The sequence below is a fragment of the Paramisgurnus dabryanus genome, chromosome 16 (assembly GCF_030506205.2).
Source record: "Paramisgurnus dabryanus chromosome 16, PD_genome_1.1, whole genome shotgun sequence".
Taxonomy (NCBI): Eukaryota; Metazoa; Chordata; class Actinopteri; order Cypriniformes; family Cobitidae; genus Paramisgurnus; species Paramisgurnus dabryanus.
Window position 1 is genome coordinate 16,375,865 of NC_133352.1, and position 17,284 is coordinate 16,393,148.

Consider the following 17,284-nt stretch of genomic DNA (forward strand, 5'->3'; position numbering starts at 1 on the left):
CATGTTTAATCTAATGTTGGCTTAATATTTCTTAAATGAATTACTGGATGTTAAATTATGTTTTTTTTGGATACAGATTCCTGTGTATATGATGAGATCATGCAGGCCATCCTGTACTCTGGCTACCTCTACAAGTCAGGCTCTCTTAACAAAGGCACATTATCTAGAAGAACCAGAGACGGTAGGCGAATATGGCAAGCACAAGCCTTGGCAGAGTTCTAGGGGCAGAATGTACCACTTCCATTAAATTTCAGAGTTGGCATTTCTGTGCCCACTTACATTGTCAGTGTCATATCTGTTTGGGTTGGATTTTAATACCTTTTGACCATTTGGATTTTCTCAGCAGATTTTCAGAAGTACTGGTGTTCGGTGGAGAAGTCCATCCTGTTTTATGAATCCGACAGATGTCATGAGCCCAGTATGAAGATCGATGTTAAAGACATCATCTGTTTAGGCGTCAGCAGGCCAGACTCCAGCAACAACAGTGGCTTTATTGACAAGTATGTACAGACGGTCATTTATTCAAGAAAATTAAGAAATGATATTGCAATATCATCTCATTTATTTCTTTTGTACTATTCAGGTTTCGATACACTTTTGAACTCTGCCTGACGTCCGATAAAGTGATCCAGTTTGGACTGGAGACTCCGGACGCATTGCACAGTTGGGCGAGAGCAATCGGGAAGGTAAATATTAATCAGTTGAGCTTTGTTTTCTGTACACAGGAAATAGCTTGCATTAGATCTCGGCTGTGTTTTCATCGCTGACAGGCCACCACCCCTCTCAGCTGTCACTGCCTGCTGGCGAGAGAGTTCGAGCGGGTGGGTGTGCTGCGCTACAAGGCCATGCTCGACCCTCAACAGTGGAAAGAAGGCTTCTTTGTTCTGCAGAAGTCCAACCTGTTCATCTGTCCTGGAAATGACGGAGCCGCCGAGGATATTATAAACCTGAAACGCCTACAGGAGCTCAGTGAGTCTGCTGCTACAATCACTGTGAAATCACTTTGTGTGGGTGTTTCAAAGATAATAATGAAAAATAAAGTGTCTACTTATCTAAAGTATCTGTATCCTTTTCTTGGTTTAATAATGAAGGCATTGCATCGGAAACAGAGAACCATGAGAAGAAGGACATTCTGGTTCTTGTCGAGAAAGGAAGGTGGGTGTATGTTTTACCCAAAACCAATGCTTATGCATTTTATTATTATTATTATTACACGGCCCTCTGGAATTCTGGTGGGCCAGTGACGAAATTGAGGTTTGTATTCCCAGACAGCAACCACCTGAAACGGATTACACAGCATCATCTGAGTACTATGAGTCATCTTAATGGGTGCAATTTATTACTTACAAAGAAATTCAGTATAAATAGGCATAATTATGAATATTTAATTTGCAAATTATTAACCAAAGTGCTTGTCTTGTTCGAACTTCACATCTTCGTTTAAAGGTGCACTGTGTAGATTTTTAGCAGCATCTTGTGGTGAGACTGTGAATTGCAACCAACAGCTCAGTCCACAGCTCACCCCTCTCTTCTAAAACAGTAGCCACCACAAGACAAACACATCATCGTCTTAGACAACGTGGTAACACTTTACTTAAAGGAGTGTTCATAAGACTGACATGACACTTTCATAATCATGACATGACACGTTTCGTGAACATGAAGAAGATTTTATGCACATTAATGACAACTTTCATTAAGTGTTCATTAAGTGTCCATACCATGTAGTCATTAAGTGTTAATACTAATTGTTAATAAACAGACACGTCAAAAGATTATATTTAACTTTATGTATGTGCACAATACATAAAAAACTGACAAATAACAGAACTTGTTCTTTCTTACACAAAGGGTTCTGACATTTTCTGACATAGAAGAAAAACTAACAAAAAATTAATTTAATTTAATTTAATTAACATTTTAAATTAACGTTTTTGCAGCAATATGGACCAAATGCTGCATGGCTTAACCCACCATTGTACTATTATGTTTTTATTTAATTTTAGGTAATTCAGTCTCCAAATGCAATTAAATATATTTTTATCCATTTTTATTATTATAATTTTATTATTATTATTATTATTATTGTTGTATGATTTATTTTATTTCTCTATAACACCTGGAGGTAACAAAAAAAAAAAACATTATGAAATTAAGAATATTCATGACGCTGTTTTAAAACTACTTGAAAGAGTATTAGCACTTAATGACATTTTAATGACAAATTTAATTTGTAACACTGTAGTTGAGGTCAAGAAAAATATTTATGATGCTTTTATAAAACTATTTGACAGAATATTAACACTTAATTACATTTTAATGACAAATGTATTTTTTTACCACTGTAGTTGAGGTCAAGAAAAATATTTATGATGCTTTTATAAAACTATTTGACAGAATATTAACACTTAATGACATTTTAATGACAAATTTATTTTTTACCACTATAGTTAAGGTCAGGAAAAATATTTATGACACTTGTTATAAAACTCTTTGACAGAGTATTAGCACTTAATGACATTTTAATGACAAGTTTCACTGGTATCACGGGCAAAAGTGGTCAGACACATGTAATGGCCTCTTGACAGCCAATATCAAAACCAACCACATGATATTTTACTATAATGTTAACGCATAAAGCTAGGTAGTTTCTTAATTTTGATGATTTATCTGCTATGTCATGTTTAGGACAGATTTAGTCATGTTATGATGTATTGGTTTATGTCAAGTTGTCAAACAATGTAATATTTGCATGAAAAATGACATCATTGAACGAATGACACTTAATGACAGTTGTCGTATACGTGCATAAAATCTTCTTCATGTTTACGAAACGTGTCATGTCATGATTATGAAGATGTCATGTCATTCTTATGAACACCCCTTTAAGTAAACTGTTACAGACAACGTAGTGACAAAACGTGCTCTATAGAGGAGTTTGTCGGATTAGGGCTGCTGTAGAAACATGGCAGCACGAAATTGTGACTTCCATGTAAGGGGACCCACGGTGTATCTATATAAAAACGGCTCATTCTAAGGAAAATAAAACGATACAGTTAATTTTGTAAGGTTCATTTGTACACCACTAATAATATAGTTTTATATATCATATTGCATTTTTCCCAAGAAATCCTTGTAATAGTTATACAATGCACTTTTAAATCTGTTGGGAAAGATTTTTTCCTTGATGAAGGTTTGGATTTCTTACAAAAATGAGATAATAAATACATCAAATAAATATTTATTGTCCGTATATTTACCTACATTGCAATAAATGTGTAGTAGGCAGGACAATGTAATTCCAGCCCATTGTTATCGCAAACGCATCCCTTTGGATGTGGCAGTAAAAAGTGTTTATATGAGTGACCCCCTGCTTCTCTTTGTGCATGACTTCTTTGCACAAACAAATTGAATAGTTCATCATAGTTTGTATAAATGGTTCCCTTTTAATAATTTATTCACCTTAATGTCACTCCAAATATATTTTTAAACAAACCACAAGGTTGAGATAAAATGTGAGATGTCAAGCACCTGAACTGACAAAAACACCATAAAAATCTTTTGTGCTGTATTCCAATGTATCTAAAATCCTACAAATCATGCATTGTTAATTTAGTCTTCTTTCAAATTTGAAAATATTAAATTTTCATATGTATTATTGAGTGATTTGTTCTTTTGAATGCAGTTTTTTATTGTGGGTGAATCAGGCACGTGCACAGATAGGGCTCAACCTGTGCAGAACACATGCCCTTTTTGTCCTTACACTCCGAAGTGCCCTTTTTTGGAGGTGTTTTATTATTATTATTTTATATATATAAATTAATGCTATTGTTAAACATTTACCTCTGTCTGTGTGTTTTACAAATATATTTATCAAATAAAATTATTAAAAAACTAAATATTTTTGGATCCGCTCAAACTGTCTGTCAAACATCTTAACTCCGCCCCCTGAGTGCAGCGAGCTGAAGTTCCACAGCAGTCAGAGGCAGCTGAACGTCTTGCAATGGTAAATAAGTATCTTGTTGTTTGAGTACAATGCTGTCTCATTACGAAAGAAACACTAGTATGTATATAACGGCGCATGTTTTATAAATTTGAGCAGAGCCGAATTATCCATAGACGGGATTGGTCGAGTGGGCAATCAGGGGGCACTAAGACCTCCAAACTGCGACCAAATTGAGTTTTTGACAAAGCGCGAGCAGTTTTTAAACAAGTGTTCACCCATGTGAAGGGCACCCGTGACAACAATACGGAATGCACGGTCGGGTTTTTACCGCTTTTTTTGCATGACGCGTCTCAATCGTTAAAGGGCCATTTCACCGATAAGAGCATTAATCTTTATGGAAAGTGGGTCATATTTGTAGTCAAAATGTAACATAAATGTAGAATTTTGTGTCTATTTGACCGAGAAAAGACAGAACGTGACTTTAGAGCACATTTGTATGAAAAACTACAACTCCCACTATGCACCACAATGCACAGCTCTGCAAGCCACTCCCATTAATCAGAACACGGCTCAGACATGCTATTATGTACATAAATGCCACGTTAGTAAAACAAAGAATATAGCCATCACCACTGTGTCTGACGGACACCAATCATGATTTACTTTTAAACGTGATGTTACATTGTGTTACACACAATAACACTCTGGTCTGGTGTGTAGCAAAGTCTTATTCAAACAGTAACGTGCTGTTTCAGATCCGCAGTACCAATGTCTTTACAAGTACTTAAAAAAAGGGTATGCATTTTAAATGTTTATTTAGTTTTACCAATTTTCTTTTTGTCTTTTGTTTACTGTAATTACATTTGTGTTATTATTGGCCTCACTGCTCTCACAATATAGACATATAAAACACCGCTCAGATATGCTATTATGTACATAAATGCCACGTTAGTATAACAAAGAAAATACAAACACTCACTTTAGTCAGACGTCCGTTTATCCCTGCATCCTCCACACAAACGCGTCCCCTGCACAATATCTCCACAGACCCGCTGCCTCAGCTCTTGGAGCTTGTGCTCGTAAACCGAAACGCGTCTTTGAAATAAGCACGCGACCAGAAACATTCACAAAACAAACGTTCATATCCTTATCTGATCCAGAAATGTTAAACCGAAAGCAAACAGCGCGAGTCCGTCCAAGCTTATATACTCCCCAGCGCGTCTGCTCGTAAACCGAAACACGTCCGTGAAATAAACATGTCCAAACGCGCGCAAAGTTCCTCACTTGCCTAGAAACCTTCACCAAACAAACGTCCATATCCTTATCTGATGCAGAAATGTAATAAAGCAAGCACACAGCGAGAAAACAGGCAGTAGTCTGTCCAAGCTTCTCTACGCAGCAGAGGCCGATGGTTGCGGTGTCTTCCACGGGCTCCTCTACCCAGCCGAAGCCCAGGCTCCGGCCTACTCCTCGGGCTTCTGTTCCTACATCTGCCTCAGCTCTTTGCAGTATTGTGGCTCATAAAGGTGCAATGTACAGCGGATTAGAGCATCACGCTTGCAAAATCACCCTCTTCCATGTAATATTGATTAACTTCCACTGTTATTGTAACATGAATTCTGGCTCGCTCCACAACTTTTGTTTAGCTTAGCTTAGCATAAAGATGGCGGCTGATCGTTTTTTTCCGTCTGTGTTCGTATATTTTCGTAAGTCCCACCCACTGATTTGCAATTGGTCTGAAGCGTGAGTGGGTCCCACCCATAGCCCCCACCTTGGAAAAATGAGGAATGAGTGTCTGTAGTCTTTCACACTGAACAGAGATACAGGATTTCCTTCTTTCAATGACGCAAAATGACGATTTTTACATCATTGAAAGAAGGAAGTGCCTCACTGAAATGAGTATTTCTCCCCTCTCAGGGGAAACTGAGGGAATGATGCACGACCATTCAAAAACATGACTGGGGTTCTAACGGTACAAAGCTTAATGCAAATGGGTGAAGTTTCCCTTTAAACTAAAGTCAACACATCTCACGCGAGAAGACGCGCCCGCGCGGGTAAATGTCTAGCCTACATAAACACCAAAAACATATCAGATTAGAAAGGTCTTAGACATCAGATGCCCAGTTGGGAAAACTGGATAGAGACGAAAAACGTGTAAAGGATACAAGTATGTACATTATATTGCCCTGTCACTCATTACAGTATCATAATGCACAACATTAAAAGTCTAATTCAAACCAATAAAATGATTTGTGTTTCCAGGACTCTGCACCTGCAGGGCATGGGCCGGACAGATTTCTCTCTTTGGTACACCGATATCCAGAAAGCTGCAGGAGGTAAAGGGAACACCCTAAAAGACCAGCAGCTCAGCAGAAACGACATTCCCATCATCGTAGACAGTTGCATTGCCTTTATAACCCAATACGGTGAGAAGACAGACTGATGTACTGCATATCGCCTTATATAAATTCTCCTCTGCCCTAATTCAGTCTAATGATTTATCTCACCTGCACAGGTTTGGGACATGAGGGTATATACAGAAAAAACGGTGCAAAGTCTAGAATCAAGCTTTTGATGGAAGAGTTTCGTAAGGATGCCAGAAACGTGAAACTCCGAATTGGAGATAACTTCATCGAGGATGTGACTGACGTATTGAAGAGATTCTTCAGAGAAATTGATGATCCCATATTCATGGCTGATCTTCACCCTTTCTGGAGGGAAGCTGCCAGTTAGTACAGTTAACAACTCTTATTTAGACTTTATTAAAGCTGCAATATATTTGCTTATCTATTACGTACATCTGTGATTGAAACAAAAACTTGCAAGATTATATTGTTATAGATTTGTCTTAATTTGACAAATCCAAAGTTGATATTGGATATCTAAAAAATAAAAATAATAATGTTATGGTACTATATGCAGAGATCTCTCAGAAGCCACAGCGATTGGACAGATACAAAGAGTTGATTCGAGGTTTACCGCGGGTCAACAGAACGACATTAGCAACACTCATCAGTCACCTCTACAGGTCAGTCATCTTTGATCTTTCATCCTTCAGCCTAATCTCCCCACGGCGTCTCACTCTTTCTCTCTGCAATTTCTTCATCTGTCCTCAGAGTACAGAAGTGTGCAGATCTGAATCAGATGTGCACCAAGAACCTGTCACTGCTGTTTGCTCCCAGCCTGTTTCAGACTGACGGCAAAGGAGAACATGAGGTCAAGATCATAGAAGACCTCATTGATAACTACTTGTATATCTTTGATGTAAGTGGATGACTTTAGATATGTCCCTAGCTGTACTGGGGCGGTACCTTTTCAAAAAGCACTCCCATTTGCACCTAAAGAGTTCATATTAGTACCTCAGAGGTACAAAATGCACACACATAATAGGACCTTTTGAAAGGGAACTCCTCCAGTGACAGCTTGGGGACATTTTTTGACCATTTATTTCTGACAGTGTACAGTAATGGTGTTTATATATTATCGCTCAGATTGACGAAGAGCATCAAACACAGATTGAACTGGAAATCAGTTTGATCACCACCTGGAAACACACACAGGTAAAAGAAACCCACCTGCTTTTACATCGCTTGTCCATTAAACACACAAGCTTATGATGATGTTTTCTGTGTTTCCTGCAGTTATCACAGGCAGGGGATTTGATTATTGAGGTTTATCTAGAGGAAAAAATACCAGACTGCTGCATCACACTCAAAGTAAGATACAGTAAAAACTTCTGCTTGTGCGTCAGGAAGTTGCAGTTGCAAAACACAACCACACGGTGGCAGATGCAAACCACTCATCACACGCAGTCATGTGAGCTGTGCTTGTATTTCAACAGGTTTCCCCCACAATGTGTGCTGAAGAGCTGACCAATCAGGTGCTGTTCATGAGAAATATACCAGCGGGAGAGAAAGATGTGTGGATGACATTTGAGGCCATTGAGGATGGAGAGCTCGGTACAAAAAATTCATAAAAATTCACTTCAACACAAATGCACATTAAAAGGATAATTCACCCAAAACATATTATTTGTTCACCCGCACGTTGTTGGGAAAAATAGTAGGTAAAATGCTGGATGTCATTTGTACAGAACGACCTCTTCATCCCAAAGAGAAAGTATTGGAACAGGCCCTGCAGTGGTGTAAAATGGCTGATCCCAGCTCTGCGTATCTGGTGGTGAAGAAGGTGCCCAGAGGAGAAGCAATAGACATTTTCACAGGTGAGCTGCACATCAAGTATATAAAAAAACAGATAAAAAACATGTAGGTATTGATCAAAACACAATAGTTTCATATGTTTATATATATATATATATATATATATATATATATATATATATATATATATATATATATATATATGTGTATATGTAATAAAGGCCCAAATTGTATATATCCTTGCAATCTCGAAGACCTGCTTTTACAAATCAACTTCCAAGGTGAGTGCCATTATAAACAGGTGAATTCATCTCCTTTGATTTCTCTCCTTATGTAATAAAGACCCAATTTATATTTATATTTTTATATGTATTTTATTTATATATTTATATTTATATATGTATATTTATTATTTATATTTTGGGCCTTTATTACATAAGTAGAGGAATCAAAGGTGATGTATTCACCTGTTTATAATGGCAATCTAGTATGCTAATTTGCAAAAGCACCAAATTTATCTGTCTTTGTTACCATCCAACCAAAAATCAGTTTTTTTATTTGACAGTGATGTTATAGAAGTTGCGAATCTATAGAATTAATATGAAACCTTTTTTTTTCTGTTGATACTTTTGAAAAAGTTTTAATAAAGTTAGGCCAAACATAGTCCTACCATTTTTAGATAAAATAAATTTTAAACATCTTTTCTAGTCTTACTTTATAATTAGACTTTATTCTTGCCATAAATATAGCCTTAGCTGACATGGGGTTTAAAAGAAAGAAAGAAAGAAAAATTAATTAATGACAATTCTTAAAATATAAAAAAGTTTAACTTGCGGACAGTACTGGTGTTCATTGTCCTTCTTGTCAATAGACCTGCAGTATTGTGTTTAATCCATATTTGTGACCCTGGACCACAAATCCAGTCATAAGATTGCACTGATATATTTGTATCAATAGTCAAAAATACATTGTATGGGTCACATTATTGTATTTTTTTTTTTTTTGCCAAACATCATTAGGAGGACATTAAGTAAAGATCATGTTCCAATTCCATTAAGATATTAAGTAAATTTCCTACCATAAATGTACAAAAAAAATATTGCAAAGGACTTAATTTGGACAACTTTAAAGGTGATTTTTTAAGTATTTCAATTTTTTGTACCTTCAAATAGTTGTATCTCGGCAAAATATTTTCCTATCCTAACAAGCCATACATCAATGGAAAGCTTATTTATTCATATGATGTATAAATCTCAGGTTAAAAAATTATCCTTATGATCCTCAAAACAATAATACCATTATTTGTCTATGGAAAAACACCATTACCTTGTCAAAAATAAAAAATAAATGTTTCAGTTTCCTAAAGACTAGGGGAGATGGTGATCATGGATCACTGCTATGCGAAGGGAGGTTTGGCAGCCGGTTTGTAGTTAACATTGTATAGGACAAATTTTACACAGTAACTTTAGCTCGGTGTCAATTTTATGCGCTTAAGATATGAAATTTGAACTATGGTTATCTACTTGTTGTTTATTTAGCTTGTTATCAGAAATAAAGTATTCTTAAAGGACCCTATTGTTATTGATTCTCTGCGGAGTTTACCGGAAGTTACACGAGAACCGCTTGTATATGTTGTTATTGCTGAAACCGTCTATCCACTCTCCGTATTGTTGTTTGTTTTTGACCTTGTATCTGTTCTCTGTTGTGGTTGACAGCCTACAAGAGTGAGATAGTGAAGTCTGGAGTACTGAAGTGTCGTGAAGAGCCGCCCAAACTCCTGCAGGGAAACAGATTCCATGAGAGATTGTTCCAAATCAAAGACCACAAACTCCTAATGAAGGACAAGAAAGTATGTTTACTGTACAAACCTCTACACGCTGTACCACATCATTACAAGTCTCTGGATAATGACAGCCGAGTCTGCTGCAGACAAACATTTAGTGTTTATTTTTCATCCTTGCAATCTCACAGAGCATCAAGACAGAGAAAGAGTGGCAACTGAAGACCTTAAAGATATACATGGGGATAAAAAAGAAACTAAAACCGCCTACAAAGTAAGACAAAAGTTTGTTTTAAGAACAAATTGACCTCTTTTATCCATATAAAAGTAAATAACCAAACTTATTTATGTGTGTTTTGCAGATGGGGGCTAACAGTACTATTTGATAAACAGCAAATGTACGTAATAATAATAAAAATAAGATTTACTGTTATGTTATACAATGCGTTATGCAATAAGTATAATAAGTGCTATGTTTGTATAAGTATATGATCTGACATCATTGTACCGTGTCAAAATAATTTACTTTAACTTTATATTTTAAAGTAAATCATCAAAAAGTGTTTCATATTATAACTGATAATAAGCATTATAATGTATTATAACTGTATACGTTCTTTACTGGCAAATAATGACTCCAGATATTTGACCTTGTAGGTGTCTCAGCTGTTCCTCTGAAACTGAATTATGGGACTGGATGACCAATTTACTAAAAGCACAGGTACATATGACCTGTACATAAGGCAAATGCTTACCTGTACTGACTTTAAAAGGATTAAATGATCATTAAATCTCCCCCAGAACGATGACCTGCGTCCACCCGTCATGAGACGGCACTCTTCCTCTGACATTTCCAAGCAGAAATTCGGCACCATGCCACTGGTGCCCATCAGAGGAGAGGAGAGCAATACCAACTCTACCATGCTCTCAGCCAATCAGACTCTGGTAAGGCACACGGGCGTCCTCTAGTGGTTTAATACATGCAGTACTCACTTCTGAGACTTAAGATGTTTTTTGTGTGTGTGTTCTTCTGCAGAGAAAGCTTCACACAAGAAGGGCCCTCTCAATGTTTTTCGTAAGTATTTATTTTGAGTATTTCACACCGCGTTGTCCGTTTTCAACTCGGACTTAGTCACAGTTACTCAGTTTACAATAGCTGGTCAAAATGTCAAAGCAGGTGGTTTGAAAAGTATCAAATTGCACTCGCGTCCGACAAGCTTTGGAGTGCGTTTCACAAAACAGGCTATACTTAATTGAGGAATTCCTCTGTTCTTCCACCCAATTCCTGTTGGGAAGCTGGGTTTCCTGATATGACAGGATGCATTTGAAGGAAGAATGGTTCTGCTGCATTGTTCTGCAACTGTAGCCTTGAGGGAGGGCAGGGTGCTCACTTCACCTCTTGTGTTTTGGGAAAATGCCACAGCCTCTGGTGCGTCCCAGCCCAAAAGCTCTCGCGAGCAAATTGTCTGAGGGCTCTGAGCTTTTGTTCTCTGTGTATTTGGCAATTATCTTGATGTTGTCGCTCTGATACTGAGACAAAAGTTTGAAGTCGGAAAAGGAAGTAATTTGTTGTGAACATTGTTGAAGGGTGAATCCCTTTCTGTGTAGGTCCGGCAAAACACAAATACTTCTGTTGTTTGCATAATGGAAGATCATTTAACCAGATATCTAAATGATTAGGTATTTTTCAGATGGAAATAGTCACTGGTTTGGTTGTAACCTAAAACCGTATGGTTAAGTCTTAGTATCTGTTATCTTTTGGGATTTAGGGAGTCGTACACTCAATTACGTTCATCATCACACTTATGTACATAAAGAAAAGAAGCGTGCTTGTATTTTGTTTCAGATCTTAAATCTGATTGGATGATTTGTGATGATTGGATGGCTTCACTTGTGACTGAACATTTAATGCTTTTAATATGTAAACTGATTTAAGGCAATTGCGAACTACATAATTTAAATACATACATTGACAGAGAGATTGTTTAACATGTGGTATAATTATTTGAATGCTTATTATTGAATTAAAATATTGATGTGTTTATATTATTATGGCCACCATTTTATAAAATCAATAAATTGTTAGTGAAAAACTGGAAGTGCTTTAATAAGCCCTTACAAAAATAACCATGGTTTTATTATAGTCCAAATGTAGTAACCGTGGTTAAACTGTGGTTACTGTGGCAAAGCCATTGTTCATTTGTGGTAACTATAGTAACCATGGTCCATGTTTTTGGTTCAAATGAAAGTTTTTCGTATTTGTAGTTATACAATGCTTAAAGGGATAGTTCACAAAAATAAAAAACTTTTTAATTATTTAATCACCCTCATGTCATCTGTACCGAGCCCCTAAGGTGAAAAACATCTAGTTTAGTTTAGTTTCATGTGCTCACGTGAAACCTTCATGTGCAGAATTTTTTTTTAAAGTTTCGTTTCGCGTGCACACGTGAAGCTTTTGCGTGCGCACATGAAACTTTCTCCTGCGCATGTGAAACTTTCGCTTTCACATGCGTGCGCGATAGTTTCACGTGCGCGCGTGAAACTAAACGCGATAGTTTCACGTGCACACACAATAGTTTCAGATGCGCACGGGAAACTAATCTTTATTTAATTTTTGCTCCATGTCTCCTTAGTGGCTCCGTACATCTGAACCTCCAATGTTTTTTTTTGTTCTTTAGATCCCAAACGCAGACTTTTAAATGTGTTGTTTTGGGTCTTCTGGTTACTATGCGTATACGTTTAGTTTCATGTGCTCACGTGAAACTTTCATGTGCTCAAACCTTCATGTCCTCAAACCTTCATGTGCTCACGTGAAACCTTCATGTGCAGAATTTTTTTTTAAGTTTTGTTTCGCGTGCACACGTGAAACTTTTGCGTGCACACGTGAAACTTTCTCCTGCGCACGTGAAACTTCCGCTTTCACATACGGCGCGATAGTTTCACGTGCGCGCGCGATAGTTTCACGTGCGCGCGCGATAGTTTCACGTGCGCGCATAAAACTAAATGCGATAGTTTCACGTGCGCACGCGATAGTTTCACGTGCGCACGCGATAGTTTCACGTGCGCACGCGATAGTTTCAGATGCGCACTGGAAACTAAACTTTATTTAATTTTTGCTCCATGTCTCCTTAGTGGCTCCGTACATCTGAACCTCCAATGATTTTTTTTTGTTCTTTAGAACCCAAACGCAGACTTTTAAATGTGTTGCTTTGGGTCTTCTGGTAACTATGCGAGTGGATAGTGAACACCTCGGACACCATCCACTCCTATAGTGACCAGAAAACCCTTCAAGCTTGAAAGTCTCCCAAAAGTAATCAATTCGTATCAATTCATACAAAGTTAATCGTGCAAAATCATACGATTCTCACGAAAAAAAAAACAACAACAATGAAACCTAACCCCGCACCAAACCCCAACGTCACAGGGGTCAAGACAAATCGTACCAAAACTAAAGAATGTGATCTTATGAAATAAAACAAATTAGCCAATATCGCTGTTGTTCCAGCTGTTCACATTTTTTAAAAGAAAACATGTGCACTGTTTGTGCACTGAAAAGAAAGGCAATGCTTTTTAAAAGCTTACATTTGGGTTCTGAAGAACAAAAAAACCTTGGGGGTTCAAACGACATGAGAGTGATTTAAATACAAAATTTTCATTTTTTGGATAGACCATCCCTTTAGTTTTTGTAAGGGAGTGTAATCAGACATTCCTGTTTGAAGTCGTCTTTTATTTTCTTTTTCTTTTTTTCTCTCCAGCCCATGAAGATACAGCACGACTCATTTGAAGAGCGAATTGAAAGTCTCCCCGAGCCTTTGTATGAGGAGGTGGGCGATTTCGGCCTGCAGGTGCTCAAATCTTTGGAAACTAGTTTCCTGTCCAGTGCCCATGCTGAGACTCAGGAGGTGCCAGCACGCCCCGTCAGCCTCGGACAGAGAAAGACGGCCTCCCTGGATCGCATGGTTGGGTCCAACTCAGCTCAGACTTTGAGCGGTGAAAGTACCTTGTCCTCTGGTGAATCTATAGATTTTCTGGGACAAGAGGAGTCCAGTGACTCTCTGTCGGTCACAGACAGGCACAGGTCCCGTAGGTCATGTAGTCCCGAACAAGAATTGCTCTTACATGAACTCTCCACTTTGTTCACTAAGAAATTAGAGTCTAAGGAGCAACACACTACTGAGAACTTTTAATGAAACCACAGATCATTAGAAAAGTTGGACTAGATTTGTCCCTTAAGATCAACTTGAATCTTCTGTTATTAAATTGTATTTTATCAGATTGAAATTGGATTGTAAGAATGCAGTATTAGCATGATTTGATTATTGTGCCAAAGAAGTCAATTTAGATTAAAATAAAAGTTTGTGAAACTGTGCCATAATTGTTTTGTATAAATGGGTTACCTTTTTTTGTCATGTGCCATTTGAAGGTTTTGTTCTCTTTATTATTTGTACTTATTGCAGTTCTTTTAAATTGAGTTACTGTTTCTAAATCTGTTTCTTGGCTTAGTAACACAATGTTTTATTCTGTATGAAACATACATTTTTATGAATGTTATCTGTAATTCATAAACTGTGGTCTCACAGAAAGCTTTAACATTGGTGTCCTTGAACTGCATACAGAAGATCAAATGACTACTGCTTGGGGACCTCGATTTGTTTTTATATGTATACGGTTTATTGTATTTATTAAATTATTTATATAGACTGTCTGAAGAATTCTGAAACACACAAGTGTTTGGAAACAATGAAGGAATTTGATGAAGTAAAATGACTGGAAATGTTTTCAGGACTGAGCAATAGAGGGCAGTATAGATACAGCACACATGATGTTTTGACAATCTAAAGCATTTTCTTTGTACAGATTTACACTTCTTTTACAGGCATTTATTAAAGGAATGTACAGTGCTATAAGTCTAATAACAAAATAAATATGTTGTCCTACCCCAAACTTTTCTTCATTGTATTTTACTAAAGAATATTTTTTTATTAGAGCACTTTTACCAAACATCAATTGTCTGCTTTATGTAGCGGCTTATTTTTTGATTTCTAAAAATTGCATTAACTAAAAATATAAATATATATTGTATGTACTGTGTAATTTGCAGTATTTGTGGTATGTTACTAACATATGGTTTACTCTGTAAAGATACACCAAGCGCTAAAGTTGATAGCATAATGTTTAATCAATGAAAGAGTTATCAATATTTTTTTTTTACAAAATGTATCCATCATAAAATATATCATATACAGTGCCCTTCATAAATATTTGGGCAATACTTATGCTGTTTGCTGTGGAGTCAAGAAATGTCTAAACATTAAAAGGCAAAAGTACATAATGTCACATTTTATTTTTTCTTGACGTCACAGCAAACTTTGTCTTTACTGTCCCAATATTATTTATCATAAGAAGTGTCAATTATTTGTGTCATCTAAAAAAATCAAAGCCTCACTCAAATGTGTCACAAAAACAGTGAAAGATTTGGTTTTACTTTGAAATCATCCAAAAATGATTGAGATTTAACAATGTAATAATTATTTTAGTCATTGACAACATATGTATTGTTTACACTGAATCCTAATATGTTAACATAGATATGGTTATCAAAAAGATTATTGCTTGTTCAAATGAATTGCTTTCTTAATATTTATGAAGGTATTCCAGGAATTAGTCAGCCTAAAGGTTTTATGTAAGAATAGTAATGGCGGTCTTTGAGAAAAACAGATTGTTTTTGGTAATGAGCTCAAACATTTCGACCTGACCGAGGATCAGTCAATCAAAAGTGTCTTCTGTGGAGATTTGACTTTAAGAGTAATCTTATTATCCAGGCTTTTAACTGGACACCTCTGAAGTAACCTTGTTCTAAAGGTAACGCCTCTCATTTCCTAGAAGATAATCTCTATGTTTATGTCCAAATCAGTCCAGTATCTATTTCTTTTTATGGCAATTTACTGTTACAATAGAGAAATGTATAATAATATGCATATTTAAGATTATGATGATGGCAGTAATGTCTAATAATGTTTGATATTAATAATAATAATAATATATAGAAAAGCTATATCAAATTTGAGGTATTTCAAAGTCATAATGTGTCATTTAACATATTTCCTTAATACAAAATTAATTTTTCTATGCTGATGTAAGAAACTAAACACTACATGCAAGTAAACAAAAAGTTTAATGCCACTAATATTATGTAAAATGCAATTTTTGTGGTATTTAATTAGTGGCCTAAATATTTGACCAAGATTTGGCAACACAAGACACTTCTTAAAGCACTTTTTAAAGTATTAAATGCACCAATTTAATGTCTTGGCTGTTGTGAGAATGCATAAAGGGATATATATATAAAAATATGAACTTTTGAGTTATTATAATTTTTTTTTAAACTCTGTATTTATTACATTTTTGTTGTAAAACCCCCCGAAGAACATTCCAGAATATATAAAATATAAACAGTTACGGAACACCATTTACCACCCCGTCCGACGAAAATAAATAAATGGACAAAAAAATAAAAAAATAAATAAAATGAAATTGAAGAAAACATAGATAAATAAATAAATAAAATAACACAAAGAAAAACTACTGTGCGTATACATACTTACATACATACAAGTACCCAAAGAATAATTACAAATGTTCACATACAAATATCGGTTGTTGAAAGAAACATATTTTAAAAGCAACCACTCTTTACATTTCACATTGTCTATCTATTCATAAATTGCACAAAGGGGGGCCATATCTTTTTAAACACCTCTGCTTTACCTCTAGTTGCATAAGTCAATTTTTCAAGAGCAAGATTAGAAATCATCTCTTTAGTCCAGTGTGAGAGAGCAGGTCTCTGAATATTTTTCCACTCAAGTGCAACTACGCATTTGGCTTGTAGACTGAAATCTACCAGCTTTTACTTGCATTAAAGGAACAGTATGTAGGATTGTGGCCAAAACTGGTACTGCAATCACACAACTGGTGACCAATACACAACATGACAACATAAACATCAGTTGAGGGCTGCAACTCCACTTTTTAAATTGCAATATCCTGGCCAGACCACCGTTGTCAGTGATTTAAGTATTTGAAATGAAAATGATTTCTTAATGTCTAGTAACATATCAGGACCATTTTATGATTAATTGATATACATTTCTTACATACTGTTCCTTTAACAGATACATTTTCAGGATATATATGTAGTAAACATATTTTAGATTCCAAAGGAATATTCTCTCCAATCATTCCAAAATCTCCTTCCAGAATTCCTGTAACTCTTTACATTGCCACATGCAATTAAACAATGTACCAGTTTCATCATTACATTTTATGCAATTGTCTGGTATGTAAGGGTTGATCCTATGCAATTTAACTTTTGAGTTATTAGTTATTTATGACTAGAAA

At 36.0% G+C, this 17,284-nt stretch overlaps 1 protein-coding gene across 5 annotated transcripts in view; it reads left to right on the forward strand.

Annotated features, from left to right (window-relative positions):
- Window positions 1–14,830, forward strand: part of arap3 (ArfGAP with RhoGAP domain, ankyrin repeat and PH domain 3) — a 45,739-nt gene extending 30,909 nt beyond the window's left edge. For 3 of the 5 annotated variants that reach the window (XM_073812065.1, XM_065266461.2, XM_073812066.1), the window contains exons 15-34: window positions 77–181; window positions 344–500; window positions 584–686; window positions 771–969; window positions 1,092–1,155; window positions 6,209–6,372; window positions 6,462–6,674; window positions 6,869–6,974; window positions 7,063–7,210; window positions 7,438–7,506; window positions 7,588–7,662; window positions 7,788–7,905; window positions 8,040–8,168; window positions 9,822–9,955; window positions 10,078–10,160; window positions 10,249–10,284; window positions 10,544–10,607; window positions 10,688–10,831; window positions 10,923–10,961; window positions 13,642–14,830. In XM_073812065.1, the coding sequence (XP_073668166.1) occupies window positions 77–181; window positions 344–500; window positions 584–686; window positions 771–969; window positions 1,092–1,155; window positions 6,209–6,372; window positions 6,462–6,674; window positions 6,869–6,974; window positions 7,063–7,210; window positions 7,438–7,506; window positions 7,588–7,662; window positions 7,788–7,905; window positions 8,040–8,168; window positions 9,822–9,955; window positions 10,078–10,160; window positions 10,249–10,284; window positions 10,544–10,607; window positions 10,688–10,831; window positions 10,923–10,961; window positions 13,642–14,073 (2,582 nt within the window). In that variant the 3' untranslated portion in view covers window positions 14,074–14,830. The remainder of the gene's footprint in view (window positions 1–76; window positions 182–343; window positions 501–583; window positions 687–770; window positions 970–1,091; window positions 1,156–6,208; window positions 6,373–6,461; window positions 6,675–6,868; window positions 6,975–7,062; window positions 7,211–7,437; window positions 7,507–7,587; window positions 7,663–7,787; window positions 7,906–8,039; window positions 8,169–9,821; window positions 9,956–10,077; window positions 10,161–10,248; window positions 10,285–10,543; window positions 10,608–10,687; window positions 10,832–10,922; window positions 10,962–13,641) is intronic. The other 2 variants (XM_073812067.1, XM_065266462.2) reach the window with 1 other exon arrangement.
- Window positions 14,831–17,284: the final 2,454 nt, after the last annotated feature.